The 14,987-nt window shown below is 43.3% G+C and overlaps 2 protein-coding genes across 7 annotated transcripts; one reads left to right on the top strand and one right to left on the bottom strand.

Moving 5' to 3' along the window:
* The first annotated feature begins 925 nt into the window (after positions 1-925).
* Positions 926-8,423, top strand: mtg2 (mitochondrial ribosome-associated GTPase 2). Of its 3 annotated transcripts, none has more exons than XM_067240327.1 (7): positions 926-1,471; positions 1,754-1,901; positions 7,060-7,148; positions 7,373-7,496; positions 7,597-7,749; positions 7,949-8,131; positions 8,305-8,423. In XM_067240327.1, the coding sequence occupies exons 1-7, from the start codon at positions 1,235-1,237 to the stop codon at positions 8,421-8,423; spliced, it is 1,053 nt and encodes a 350-aa protein (XP_067096428.1). In that variant the 5' UTR covers positions 926-1,234. The 3 variants fall into 3 exon arrangements, with proteins under 3 accessions (XP_067096428.1, XP_067096427.1, XP_067096426.1); XM_067240326.1 differs by having other exon boundaries at positions 7,597-7,761; XM_067240325.1 differs by lacking the exons at positions 7,060-7,148; positions 7,373-7,496; positions 7,597-7,749; positions 7,949-8,131; positions 8,305-8,423 and adding exons at positions 3,981-4,096; positions 4,184-4,402; positions 4,678-4,816; positions 5,242-5,769.
* Positions 8,424-8,553: 130 nt separating this feature from the next.
* On the bottom strand, positions 8,554-14,788 carry cdh26.2 (cadherin 26, tandem duplicate 2). Of its 4 annotated transcripts, none has more exons than XM_067240321.1 (15): positions 14,615-14,786; positions 13,700-13,822; positions 13,378-13,527; positions 13,121-13,265; positions 12,845-13,029; positions 12,380-12,511; positions 12,099-12,281; positions 11,667-11,962; positions 11,423-11,565; positions 11,091-11,315; positions 10,682-10,894; positions 10,363-10,481; positions 10,058-10,252; positions 9,781-9,861; positions 8,554-9,652 (listed from the first exon to the last, which is right to left on the bottom strand). In XM_067240321.1, exons 1-15 carry the CDS (start codon positions 14,648-14,650, stop codon positions 9,446-9,448), a joined length of 2,433 nt encoding a protein of 810 aa, XP_067096422.1. In that variant the 5' UTR covers positions 14,651-14,786; the 3' UTR covers positions 8,554-9,445. The 4 variants fall into 4 exon arrangements, with proteins under 4 accessions (XP_067096422.1, XP_067096421.1, XP_067096423.1 ...); XM_067240320.1 differs by having other exon boundaries at positions 10,363-10,484; positions 14,615-14,781; XM_067240322.1 differs by lacking the exon at positions 9,781-9,861 and having other exon boundaries at positions 10,363-10,484.
* Positions 14,789-14,987: the final 199 nt, after the last annotated feature.

The following is a 14,987-nucleotide window of genomic DNA, read 5'->3' as shown; positions in this document are numbered from 1 at the left end:
GGATGTTGTAAAAGAGCACATAATCCAAAGTATCATTGGTTTTGTTATGTGTGTTTGACCAGTTTTCTTGTGTTTTTAGGTTTAAAGTACTACTGTATGGTGTAGCTACATGTTTGACAAACTTTTGCCATATAATATCCTTGTCCTGATCAATGTACTGTCCTCTGTCTATTCATAGATCATGTGTTGAGGGGTAGGTCCTTTACAGTGGAGTTACAGAAGATAAAAGACAAGTGTCAGATCAGATGTCCCACTAACACACTTGCCTTATTCTTTTCTATAATAATGTACATTACAGACTTTTGTTGGCTTATGTTAAAATCCTCAAAGGAGAGCTCCAATCATTAACACGCCACAGTTTGTAATATGGAGGCCTGCTATGTCGTCCCTGTAATAGAGTCATAAATGTTGGATGTGCTGAAATTCTACTGAAATCCCAAAGGGGTCAGAAGTCCGTCTTATGTTGCAGTGGGGATCAACTCTGGGGAACTTGGCTGTCAAACAGCCCAATGACCATATGCTACTCAACTCTACAGTGACAATCATAGGCTTTTACAAAAATGTACGTAATGAATTCATTTTCTTGTAAACTAGGCTGCAGTTTGTGCTTGGTCTTAATAGTGTTATGTCAATGATACTAGTCTTGTGTGAGTGTTTCTGAGAGAGTGGCTGAATGTGTGTTGCAGAGAAAGAGTAGAAAGAAGAAGCATTTGGCAAATGTGAATGTTTAAAAAATTGAGTCTGCATTGTGTTTTTTTTTCCAAATGTCTTTTGTTACTATTTAATATTTAAATAAATTGAATTTCACCTTGTTTGAACTTCACTCGTTTTATTTGAAAACACTAACTCGACTGACCTTTAACGTTACGTTTGTTCCTCCGTTCTTTCCGTAATCGTCAGTCTCAAACATGGCAGCCACCATAGAAGTTGACTGGTAGTAACTGATATCTCTCATATTTACTTCAAATGTACTCGGGACTAGCCTCATATCCACCTATTGTGTTCCTGTAGTACCTCAAGGAATTTAGTATAATAGCTCAATTGTTGTCATTACGCAACTAAATACGTGCAATTATTGAATAACTACGCATTCGTAGAGAAAGAAGGCCAGCAAACGGTAGCTTAGTTGCGAGGTAGCTAACAATTTGTCCAACACATACGCACATGACATAACGGTACATATACATTTAACGTTAATTTCCGTCATGATAGACATTCATCTCTCAGTACAACAATGATCAACACATTGACTAGGCTCCGAAGCCAAAGATGCCTTGCTCAAGAGATGGGACGTATATTTTATCAAGCGTGTGTCCGGAAAGATTTGGAAAGCTTCAGGTTGGTAGGTGTCATAAACGTCCTAGCAACGCCGAGGACATTGATTCGAGTCAGGCATGTCAGCACCTCCTGTGCTCTCTGTGCCAAAGTCCGAGGATTTCAGAAAAAGAAAGATCTTTCTGAAAAGAAACTGGTGAGTAGCTTTCAGCATACATTCATGACTTCCAAACTCAAAGAGATTCTCTTGTTTGCATTGTTTTCGCCGTTTCAGTTTTTGTTATTTAGAACTATCGTTGGAATTTACAATCTCAAGTTAAATGACTCTCTGCCTTATCTAAGATTCAATATATTGCTCCTACTAAAGAAAGAAGAAAAGAAGCAAGGAGTATCATTTTGAAGCTTATAATGGAAGGTGTAACTAATATAATCGATGGAATAGTTGGCAAGCGAAATAACATCTTGTCTTATTATTCAGACTCGCCACTTTGTGGACCACCGCAATGTGAAGCTAATAGCTGGAGCTGGAGGGAAAGGAGCCTGTACCTTCCACAGTGAGCCCCGGAAGGAGTGGGGTGGACCGGATGGAGGAAATGGAGGAGATGGGGGAAACATAATTATTAAAGGTAAGTACTTCCCCTTGCCTGTTCACAGGCAGACACAAACACAGTTCGTCATTTGTCAATGTTGTCACACAACCTATAGCACCTATCACACTACAATACAGACAAACTGGAGGGACTGACTTACTGGGTTTCTGACAGTTGATCTCAAATAGATCCGTTTTTATGATGATTTAGTTGACTGGGGACCATACCAGTAATCTTCGCGAATTAAAGTTCTCGGATACAGTACGTACTGTATGGTGAAATCTGACAAATTTATGTATCTTTTCCTGGACAAAATTAAAACCATTCGCTCTTCTCTTGATAAATCCCCTGTGGTTAATGTTTGGCCTTTGGTTGCTTTTTCTAATGTTCTTTCTAGTTTCCAACATGTTTCCCTTCTTGCTCTTAGTGACATGGTTAGTGGTATGAGGCCGTCCTCATGATATTGTCCCAGCAATTATTCTGAAATCTTCTTTTGCATCACTTGGACTTAGTATCCAGTCAATTATAAATTTGTCCCTGGATCATGGTGTTGTCCCAGCTTGTTTTAAACAGCTTGTTTTAAAGCTCACCATAGCACTGAATCAGCCTTATTGAAAGTGTTTTATTGTCTATTGTTGATTCTGGGAATAATGCTGTTTTGATTCTATTGGATCTCACCACTGCCTTTGATACGGTGGATCATGACATCCTCATTGCGAGGTTGGAACACTGGGCTGGGGTAAAGGGGACTGCACTAAGGGGGTTCAGATCCTATCTCTCTGACAGGGCCTTTTCAGTCACTATAGATAGTTTTTCTTCTTCCATAGCTCCTGTTTCCTCTGGGGTTCCGCAGGGGTCAATTTTGGGGCCGATTCTTTTTAATCTGTATATGCTTCCTCTGGGAGATATCATTAGGAAACACAACATCTCGTTTCATTGTTATGCTATTGACACACAACTTTATCTGCCTTTGAAACCCAATGACACTGTTCAACCTCTCTTAGACTGCATTGCGGATATAAAAAAGTGGCTTTCAAGTAACTTTCTCCAACTAAACGATGAAGAGACTGAAGTGATTATTTTTGGTCCTGCTGGCTCTACAGCTAGTCTTGTTAACATGATGAGTACTTTTTTCCCTAGTGTCAGCCATCATGTTAAGAATCTTGGGTTAATTATTGACTCGGACCTTGGGTTAGTCAAGAAGATAAACTCAGTGGTGAAAAATAGTTTCTATCAGTTACGACTGATTTCTAAGGTTAAATCTGCATTGTCTTTTAAAGACCTTGAAACTCTTATTCATGCTTTTATCACCTCTCGTTTAGATTACTGTAATTCCCTTTATGATGGTCTCCCCCAGTCCTCAATCGCCCGTCTTCAGATGGTGCAGAATGGTGCTGCCAGAATTTTATCGTCCACTAGAAAGTTTGACCACATTACCCCAGTCTTGGCCTCTTTGCACTGGGTTCCTGTCCAGTTCAGAATATGTTTTAAAATTGTAATGTTTTTAAAGCTCTTAATGGACAGGCCCCTTCATATATCTCGGACCTCTTAAAATTGCACGCACCCATTAGGTCACTGAGGTCCGCGGACAAGCTATTTTTATATACTCCCCGATCACGCTGTATACACACAGGTGATAGAGCCTTCGCAGTTGCTGGTCCTAGGCTGTGGAATCAGCTTCCCATCTCTATTAGGCAGGCTCCTTCATTGTCTGTTTTGAAATCCAGGCTTAAGAACCACTTATATGTTCTGGCGTTTCCCACTACTTGAGTTGTGATGTTACTTGTTTTGCTGTTGTTGACTGTTTTGTATTTTGTTTTTACTATGTATTTCATAGTGTTTTTAAAATTTATTTGTATTATTATTTTTGTGCTTCTGTTCGGCACCTCGGTCAGCCTTGCTGTGTTGAGAGTGTGCTTTATAAATAAAATTTACTTACTTACCTACTGTATCGGCCTTCATCCGAATACTGCGTCCTCTTACCCTACGGAATAGTAGAAAGATCTTCAGAAGCTGCATGAAATTTTGACAAGGACCCATATATTCGTGTGCGTTCGAGCCCTCTCTGCTACGGGTTTCCGACATCTCTGTCATCTGCATATTTGATGTTCTCAGTCGACCGGCAGATCAAATCGTTGGCACAAGTATCCACTGTATATAAGGCAGATGACGGTGAATCGGGAGGCAACAAAAACTGCTATGGACGTAACGCCAGCTCAACCTACATTTCTGTGAGTTAGCTGCCTTGGACTATTGCATTTATACCCTAACAGTGATGTGCCTTGAGACTCAGTGTAACCCAGCCGACCTGTGTCCAGGTCCCCATGGGTACGGTGGTGAAGGACCAGGGCAGAACTGTGGCTGACCTCTCCCAGCATGGCCTGGAATATGTGGCTGTGTTTGGAGGTTCAGGGGGCAAGGGGAACCGTTTCTTCCTCTCCAATGAGAACCGCGCCCCCCTGACAGCCACGCCAGGGGAGAGTGGCCAGGAGAGGCTCCTCCAGCTGGAGCTGCGCACCATGGCCCACGCTGGACTGGTGAGACCGGGGAGGAGCTGACGCTTTACTCTGTTCACATTTGCTGCTGCAATGGGAATTAGCCAGAACCATTTGGGAAATCCATATTTGGTGTAAATTCTATACTTTTTACATTCTATATTTGTATTTTCTATTCCTTTTTCCCCTCTCTTTTGTCTTGTCTGCTGCAAAACCCAATTTCCGCCTGGGGATGAATAAAATACGTACTGCTACTTGTAGTTTCTTGTTGGTGGTAATAAAGAGATACAGGTGTTAACAAGTATGTTCTTCTCTAGGTCGGGTTTCCTAATGCAGGGAAGTCCTCTCTGCTTAGGGCAATCTCCAATGCTAAACCTGCTGTCGCTGCCTACCCTTTCACCACACTCAACCCCCATGTGGGCATCGTCAAGTACAGGGACCACGAACAAGTAGCAGGTAATGAGGCGTAGGAAGGGTTGTTTTTGTTGTAGCCTTAAATGCCCGCTTGGTTATCCATTAAAGTAGAATCTTTGTTCATTCTACTTTTATTGAGTTGGTTTGTCCCTAAAGGCCACCACAAAGTCACTAGGAAGATGCATTCATGTGACATTTAAGGCCATCTAGGCATTTTCGAACCTGTGAGCACATGAATACAGCAGGTGGCACCAAATTGCAAAAAAGTCTCTTGGTAGTATTATATGATTATTAGATGTGGCAGACTAAATCTTACAGGAGTGTTTTCACCGCAAAAATATTCCTTCTGTGGATGTGCAGTGACATCCTTTCCACAGCCTGCTGAAACTAGAAGCAATTTAAACAGAACCAGTGTCAGATTTCCACAAGTCTGAAGAGAAGTCCTGTCTTTCTTTCCCTGTGTCTAGTGGCTGACATCCCAGGGATCATCCATGGGGCCCATCTGAACAGAGGTCTAGGCATCTCCTTCCTGAGACATATAGAGCGCTGTCGCTTCCTGCTATTTGTCCTGGACCTTGCCTCTCCAGAACCCTGGACCCAGCTACACCAGCTGCGCTATGAGCTGAATCAGTATGAGCCTGGTCTGTCCAATCGGCCCCACGCCATTGTGGCCAACAAAATGGACCTGCCAGGGGCCCGGGGCAACCTGGAGGCCCTCAGGAGCCACGTGAGCCAGAGGGTCATCCCAGTATCAGCCCTCACAGGACAGAACACAGAGGAGCTGATCCTCCACCTGAGAGAGCTGTATGATGGTTACCTCCAGGGAGAGAGCACTGGAGAGGACAGACCCACCAGGTGGTAGCAGGAAGAGTGCTGTTCTGTCATCCAACTGCTCTGCACCTGACACATGTAGTCTATTTAAATTGTTAGGCAAAATATGTATTTACTCTATATGACTGTAACAAAGGATTTGTATTTGTGATGCAATAAATCATTTTGAATGCACCTTTTTTGTTTTGATTGGGGCTTAATTTTTTTGTGCTCTGTGGGCTAGTCATTAATGATGACATCAGACAATTAGTGTGATGTCATTGTGATTAAAAACAATAACAGTATATACAGATAAGAAGATAAGTATTGGTAAGTAGTAGGGAGTCAGGTGGCTGAGCGGTTAGGGAAGCGGGCTAGTAATCAGAAGGTTGCCAGTTCGATTCCCGGCCGTGTCAAATGACGTTGTGTCCTTGGGCAAGGCACTTCACCCTACTTGCCTCAGGGGAATGTCCCTGTACTTACTGTAAGTCGCTCTGGATAAGAGCGTCTGCTAAATGACTAAATGTAATGTAAATGTAGTAATTCATTTGTAAAGGAGAAATTTAGAATGAGAAAGTGAACGATGTATGTTGTTTTGAAGATACAACCTAAACAGAGACAGCTTCTGGGTAGTTGAGGTTGTCTGAACTGAGCAGTGACCCTGGATGATTACTGCGGTCTGCTGCTGACTGGAAGCCCAGAGGCCAATCAGAGGAGTCTGTGGGTCAGATGTGGCAGGAGGGAGGGCTCGCTGAGTGCTCACTCCATAGTGATGGATAGATCATGTGTCCAATGCAGACTAAAACCCTACAAGGATGGATAATCACAGAAGGGAAATGAATGAAAAGCCTGTAAAGGAATGAGCTGGGCCAATAAGAAGTGGGGTGAAACAGTACACTCAGTGCCTCTGGAGAATAGAGCTTTGTATATACTAGAATAATCCAATGTTTCAGGGCACATAAGAGCTAGAACCTTATGTGCCCTGGGGAAAGGATGGTCTCATTCACAAATCAAACAGAGAGATGTAAAGAATAGAGTTGGTCGAGAGAAAAAAGATACTGGGAGAGAGAGCTGCTGAGATGTGCAAGCTAAGCTTTCAATCTTAGGACAAAAGGGGGGATGCTTATGGCTTGTGATATGTCAAAGTGATGCCCTGAACAGTGGCACTGCAGCCTGAAAGGCAGAGCGACATTGCGGCTGCAACCTGGCCTTTGCTTTTAAGCCTGACTTGTGGACCCTACCCTGGGGGCGGGCTTAGTGTGCAGGCTGACACTGTCACACTGTTTATGTTCTGTCAAGGTGAGTTGGGGTGCTTGCACCCTAAGCACCTGACCGGCGGTCATTTATGGATTGTATTTATAAATATGTATATCTAGTGCATGTATATGGTTTACATTGGACAGTTCTGTATGTTCATTAACCATGCACCGATATCTCTGGTGGTGTTTTTTTTAATATTTTATTTCTCCCCTCAGGCCAGCATGTTAGAGGAATGGATCCTGAAAGTGAAAAGTGGGCCAACATTTTATGGGACTACCTTCAAATGCACCAGCCCCTGGAAAAGGCAAGGATTGGTACCAGCATAAACACAAACAATGTCTCTATTGTGATGTCATTATTATCTACACATTGAGGTCTTAATTGTGTCTTTTATCTCCAGGTCATCATGAATCTGAACCTTCTTTAGGAATTTTGTCATAGTGAATACAACTCCCCAGATTGCATACTTGCATCTATTCTATCAGTGATGTCATAGCACAATAATTATTCTGGTATCTATTCTATCAGAGTGATGTCATAATAGGCTTGGGTTGTCATGACCTGCGTGTTGCAGAGAGGTCCGCCGCTCTCTTCCTGGATGGATGGGCCCCTTGCCTACTCTTTACTGGTTACCTAGGCAACCATACTGCAGGTCATTGAGGGCACATAACTTTATCTTTTGTCTTTATTTATGTATCTCACACATACAGTACAGCATCTGCTACTGTGTGTAAATAAGTGTTGTTTGGCAGGTGTGTGGACACGTCCAGAGGCTGAAGTGTTCCTGGATGTGGCTGTAAGGATGGGGGTTCCCAGGGGCCAAATCCTTCTGGAGACTGAGGCCACCAACACTGGAGAAAACATCCGCTTGTCCTATAGGGTCCTCAGGGACAACCACATCCCAGGTCAGCTCCAAGGTGTCTCATCACTTTAGTTGTTGTTGCTGTTGCATTAGTCTGCAGCTAGGGGGCATCCGAACACCCTCTATACTATTTCAGAAACTGTATGTTTTTATGCTTTGTATATACAGCCTCTTTTCCCCATATAAAGTCATTTTTATGATACTACATGATACATTAAAATGCCACTATGTTTGTCTCTCAGCCAGCAGGGTGATCCTGGTCCAGCAGCCCTTCATGGAACGAAGAGTCCTTGCCACCTTCCTGCACCAGTGGCCTGAACAGGGACAACAGACACACGCTATCGTCACCTCCCCTCAGATGGGCCTGTCTGAGTACCCCCACCCCACCGTGGGCACAGCGTCCAATCTCATCACCTACATGCTAGGTAGCAGTACTCCGTCTTCTCTGCTGTACAGGACTAAATGATGAGGCTGCAAAACCAACACCATATCAAACTATTTAAAAGCAGATTTGTCCACTAGACCTACATATTGGTCATCATTCCTCAGCGTTGTCCAACTGTACCACCCTGAATGTGTTGCTGTGGCTGCTCTACAGGTGCTCTGGAGAGGATACGTGACTATCCTCAGAAAGGCTTCCAGGTGGAGCAGGTGGTCACACCCTGCGCTCTCTCTGCCTATCACTGGTTCTTGCAGGCTGGCTACAACCCCAAGTAACCCCAAGTAAAACAGAGATACAAACCAGACACGTCTAAACTTGGTCAACACATTTGTAATGGCGTATTGTTGTTAGTGGGCGGACAGTGATTGATTTATATAAAAGAAGGTGCATCACAAAAACATGCCATTGTAATATTTCTTATTTTGTGTTTAGTCTTTAAAGATATTACATTTAATACTGAACCCATAAACACATAAGGAACATTCATGTCTGCATTAACACATTACAAGCCCCCTTAGCACCCTGCACATTCAATTCTTTCATTTGAGCTTTCCATAAAAGACAAGCAAACTATTCTACTGGAAGAAAGTTTAAACTGCCTTTTGATCTGCCTTTTTTTTTCATCTTTAAAGCTATTACGTTTAATACTGAACCCATAAACACAGAAGGAACATTCATGTCTGCATTAACACATTGAAAAGCCCCCTTAGCACCCTTTATATTCAATACTTTCATTTGAGCTTTACATAAAACCCAAGCAAAATAGTGTACTGTAACAAAGTTTAAACTGCCTTAAGAAAACACCCCATCCTTAATAGTCAACAACACCTTTTTCACAAATAATTCATATTACATAATTCCTGTGCATACATCTTTGGTTTGTAGTATCGGTCACCTGCCAAATGCCACAGAACAATAAGGACCACCATAGTAGTCACTCACTCAGTAGGGAGTCAGGTGTCTAAGCGGTTAGGGAATCGGGCTAGTAGTCTGAAGGTTGCCAGTTCGATTCCCAGCCGTGCCAAATTATGTTGTGTCTTTGGGCAAGGCACTTCGACCTACTTGCCTCAGGGGAATGTCCCTGTACTTACTGTAAGTCGCTCTGGATAAGAGCATCTGCTAAATGACTAAATGTGGTCACTTAATCTCTATCCATTTTATCCAGCACCCGCATTTACTTATTTAACAGTCATCAGTTTTACAGATTAATATTTATGTTGAACATAAAGCTCATTAACATCCAGTACAGTTTTTAGCATACAATGCAAGATGCTTCCAAAGAGGTGGAGAGGGCAGTTCAGGATGAGTTGAGCTTAGGCGTGCAGAGGGAGGCCAGGGTGTTGAACCTGGGCCCCAGGTGTAGCAGCATGTCTGTGTTGAAGGGGCTCTCAGGGATGGAGATGACATCCAGCTGGGAGCTGGTCTCAGGGTCCCCCTCTTCTGCATAGGGGTGGGGGGGGTAGTCACCCAGCTCATTCCCTTGCATCTGGAGTCTGTACGTCATCTGTAGTGAGGGAGAAGAGGTGTGGGAAGGCAAGGTGCTGAAAATAGTTTTCAGCCTACATAGTGGAGGAAATAGTCCCCCCTTTTTTATGTTTTACTGATCAGTACGAAGTATGCAAGTTTACTTACCTTGTGGAGTACAGGGAGCAGACCATCATATGTGGCCAGATAAGAATCCTCAGACCAATATTTACTGCTTACGATCATACTCTTGTGGGGGGGGGGAAAGTGTCAGTAATACGCAAAGCTCTTGCTCAAAGTCAGTGCTAGTAATAAAGCATTAAAATGGATGAAAACAGTTTACAAAAACTCCAGATTATACGTACAGTACATAACTGGACCAGTGGTCTGTTTTGTTGAATGCAACAGGTGAATAGGACAACTCTAAATAAAGGTAGATACTAACTTTGTTCAATGTAGTTGACTGTACCCGGTGGAGGGAGCCTGGTTGTCTTCCTAGACCTGGCCGGTACACCTTCCCTGAAGCCCTAAGCAGATATGAGCTCTGAGACTCCAGCTCAGCTCCCGCTGCCGTACGTTTTTTACAATTGTCGTGAGTCACTGCAGTTATTGCAGGGATTTGCTGACAAAGGAGGGGTACCTAACAACACAATTTTCAATATCCTTTAATGCTGCGTGTCAGGGAGAACATATCATTCTATCTGTGCCTATCACATTCAACACTGGGTGATGGTCAGAGCGTGGCCTTACCGCACAGTCACTTCCTGGTGTTTCAATGTATGATTTCATAAGGGCGCCTGAGCTTTCTTCTAGTATGATGGGCCTCATCTCACCCTCACAGGACAGCATGAGGGCAAGCAGCAGGACACCTACTGGGGAGAACAACAAAGAACAGTAAAGCAGGAGTGATACAATATCTCTTTCCTGTATCAACACCTGCGATACAGTAGATAAAACATCTGCGTGTAGGATCTCTATGTAGCAGTTCAGCCTGTCAAGTGTCAGTCATTCAGGGAATGTCTCAATGTAAAGACCAGAGCACAACCAGTTTGTTGTGTCTGATACCTACCCAGCAGCAGGAGGGCCAAGAGTATCCCGATGGCTGTTCCACCTCCCAGCTGTGTGGCACTGCGGAGGTTACAGTGTTGTATTTGGTAGCATTCACATACACTGACTGACAGGTTGTGGACAGCTTGCTGTCCCTGTAGATCAAAGACCCTTAGCTTCAGCTCATGATACCCAGCATGCACTGTGGTCTCCTTCACTAGGCTCACCGTGTAGCCTGCACAGGAGGAAGGAGGGAGAGAGGAAGAGAAAGAGAGATCGCCAAAGAGAAAGAGAGGACAAATTACAAAGGAAGACCTCTATAGAGCTCCTATAAGACCTCCATCAGTACCATAGCAGTTAATAGCATGTTGTCTGTACTGATGTGAATGAGACATATAGAGCTAGTAGGAGGTTTCAGAGGAGGGCCTCACCATTGTTGGGTTCGATCCTCCACTTGTCGTTGACATCCCCCTCAAGCTGGAAACGGAAGGGCCCACTGTAGGGGTCTCCATCCAGATCCAAGGCAGTGATGTTGGTAACAGAGGCCTGGTCTGACAGACACATGTCCATGCTTGTCCTCTCCAGAAAAGGGGTATTATCATTCTGATCATTTAGGTGGATGTTGAGGGTTCCAGTTCCAGTCATGGGTGGCTTACCTGTCAATCACAATAACCTCAATTTCAGATGATATGTTGCATTTTACAGTCTTACTGGATGTATCAAACTATTTATGTTAAAAGATATTGTATTGTCTGTTACTTGCCTGAGTCTACAGCGTAGAGAGTCACTTTGTAGTGACCATTGATGACATTGGGGGCCTCTCTGTCTAATAGCTTGGCTGTAGTTATGGTTCCAGTCTTCGAATCCACTTTGACCCATTCATTTAGATCCTCTCCCTTCATGTACCTATAATACATACAATACATATGTGGGGCTGTCACAGCATTGCTTTCAGTGGGTTTGCCCCATCACAGTGCATGATTACAGTAAATAAGAAAGAGGCTCACAGCAAGGTGTTGTCGTAGCTGTGATCCAGGTCTGTGGCTGTGAACACCTCCAGAGTCAATCCTACCGGCATGTTCTCATTCACCGTAATGTTTTTGACATCAGGAGTGAAGAAAGGAGGCTCATTTACATCCTCCACAGTCACCACCACCTGGCGGATGGCTGGGACATCTCCAGTGGTAACCACATCCCATAAACCTTCGTCAGGACGACTTTTGACCTGACAAGTGTGATAGGGCATCACGTTTGTCACACTGACAGAGAGGTTCCTCAGGGAGCCCTTCTCATAGTCCAGGGCCTGTCAGAGTGTGGAATAAAGCTTTATTGAATATAGCAAGATTTATATAGAAGTCATTTAACGTGATTTGCATTGATGTGTTTCTATTGAAAAATTGGGTACCACAGTCATATCTAGCTCAAAATAAGGAACAAACCTTATCAACAAACAGGACTCCTTCATTGCTCTGTGGGTCAGTGGTGATTCTGAAGTGGTTGCCTGTGTCTCCATGGATGGTGTACACCGCCCTCCATGCATCTGTACCTGGAGTGTCCTGGTCTGAAACTTGCAGTCGTAAAACTGGTACCTTCTCATCCCCCTCCTTCACTCTTCCTGAGCCCTGGAATACCATGGCAAATACAAAAGCTCTGTTTGTCACAGAGAAAGGCCATGCACATTTCAACAACAAGAGCAGGAGAAGGGGAGAGGAGAGCTCACTGTTTGTCCTGTGAAGACAGGCAGGTGGTTGTTTCCGTCCTCTATGTTTATAATGACGGTGGAGGTGCTGGAGAGCTGAACCTTCTCTCCGCGGTCCTTGGCCTCCACCAGGATGGTGTATTTTTCTGCTTTCTGTGGGGGAAGGCAGTTATCATTCAAGGTATAACACAAACCTATTCTTAATATTTATGTTTCCATGTGTAACTGAGTTGGTTGAACTCACTCATCAGGATAAACATTGCTTACGCCATCAAAGAACTAGCTTTTGGTGGCGTAGCTCGTTAACATATGGTTTTTATCCATTTGTGGCCAAGATCGAGAAGAAGTAAGCTATACTAACCGGTCCTACACCTGCGACTACACCTGTGACACTTTGAAAAGTACGACAAACATTCTCACATTGCTGATTCATGTGAATGTTTGGGATTAAGACTGGATGTTGACTAAATTAGAGTACCCTCTGACCTCATGGTCAAGACATCCTTTAAACAGGATTGTTCCAACTCGATTGTTCCCTGGGCCACTCTGCTCGATGTAGAACTCCAGGTCAATTGGCAGTGGGCTGACAGAAACAATCCTGAGGTCAAGTGTGCCATTGTTGGTCATGTATTTATCCTTATCTGATGCTAGAACCCCAGTTAGAAATGTATCTGGTGACAAGAGAGGGCAGAACACGTGTAAATACAGATTTATGTTGAAAAAGTGTTAAATGTGTGTCTTGCTGAAAGTGATGTTTTGTACTCTGTGATGCGGACTCCTTTAGGTTGACAGTATAGGTTTCCTTTTCAAATCTAGGAGCATTGTCATTGATGTCCATCACCTTCACCTCCACCCCTAGTCTGGTGTCCACAACATTGTTTTGTATTTTTCTGGCCTCGAATGTGAGCTGGAAATAAAGAGATGAAGAAGAATAAAGACAAATTAATATAATCCACATAAATACTACCCATTGTCAATACCACACTTCACTTCTGACATTAATTAAAAATTCCTCTCACCTTCAAAATTTGATACTCCTCGTAGTCTATCTTCTTATGAACCCAGATTTCACCTGTGTGTGTGTCGATGCTCAAGGTTCCTTTTGGCTCCTCCGTTACTCCCTGACCTTGTAGATTGAAACCAACCGCAAACGTTTTCTCGACCTCGATCTGAAAGAACACAAATGGTCTTTTAGTTTTGTTTTGTCTGTGTTGTTTGTTTGTTTGTTTGTGTGTTTGTTTGTGTATGAGGATGTCTGTGTGTGTGTGTGTGTATATATATATACTGTTCTGTAATTGAGTCTAAATGTGCAGTCACTGAGTCAGTTTCGTCTGTACTCACTTTGCCCAGCAAATAAGGGAAAGGACCAGGATACTCCTCTGTGATCTGAAACGAATCTATGATCCAGTATCTCTTCTTCCGGACCAGAGTCTCAGGAGGGGACGCACTTAGGATTCCCACACACTGCACAACACAGCAGAGAAACATATGTCAAGATCAACATCTCCAACTGTCTTCCCTCCCTCATAGCAATGCAGGGGCCCTTCCAGAATAACCCCTTAAATGAGAGAGGCCACTATTGTGAATTGACCAGATGTCTGAGAATGAACGTAACTTAGAGCAACTCTCGGAGAACCATGGAAGAAACATGGACCTGCTTGTCACCTACTGACATCAGAATCAACTGTATTGCCAGGTATGCCTACATATACAAGGAGTTTGTCTTGGTGACAGGAGCTTCCAGTATACAGACATACCATATATGAATAAAAAACACAAATCTAAGTAATGTACACACATACACACCTACATGATGCAAATCTGTTATGTACATTTAAAAATATAAATATGTTTTGACATGAAACCCTGATGACACTAGTTGTTGTAACGTGGAACAAAGACAGTATTTGTTGGCTAACATTGATCTACAGAACATTGCAATGCCTATCTACTAAACACATAAACGTCCCTAGACTAAACATACATGGGTGGCACCTGTTCCGTACCTAGTGTGTTCGCTGCGTGATGGAGAGTATGCCCATGGGCAGCTTACCTATTCCAACCTGGTCAATGCTGGTTTATTTAATAAATCAAATTAGACTTATCACATTGAAATACAGTCTCACAGGATATATATATATATAAATAATACACTCAATACTCAAATGCACAAAAAGTAAAGGGGGTGCTGAATGAAAGGATTGTCAAGCAGAAAGACGATAGTGTCGCTTTGGATGCTGCTGATCAGGTCCTTACCAGAGTGGTGAACAAGTTAATGGTTATGGTATTCATTCTGTATCCAGATAAGTGAGAATAATTCCACAGCAGCCGTTGCTTTGACCCAACATATATCTGAATCACCCACTACTGAGCCACTACTGAACAAGCTTCCAGATGCAGGCTTTTAAAATACTGTGTGGGCGGGTTCAATGCCATAAACAAAACACATTTTCACTGGAAGCCCAGGGTAGATCTTTAAATTACACATTCCAACTGTGTTGGGTAGGACCCAAATGGAGGAGAGTCAGCAGGCATTGTTGAACTAAGGGGTTTATTTTTTTAAACGGGGAACAGACAGGGTACTCAGGTAACAAGGGTAATGACAAGACAAAGACTGGACACAAAACAG

The sequence above is a fragment of the Osmerus mordax genome, chromosome 7 (assembly GCF_038355195.1).
Source record: "Osmerus mordax isolate fOsmMor3 chromosome 7, fOsmMor3.pri, whole genome shotgun sequence".
In the NCBI taxonomy this organism is placed as follows: Eukaryota; Metazoa; Chordata; class Actinopteri; order Osmeriformes; family Osmeridae; genus Osmerus; species Osmerus mordax.
The sequence above is the reverse complement of the archived record's forward strand: the minus strand, read 5'-3'. Positions and strand labels throughout refer to the sequence as shown.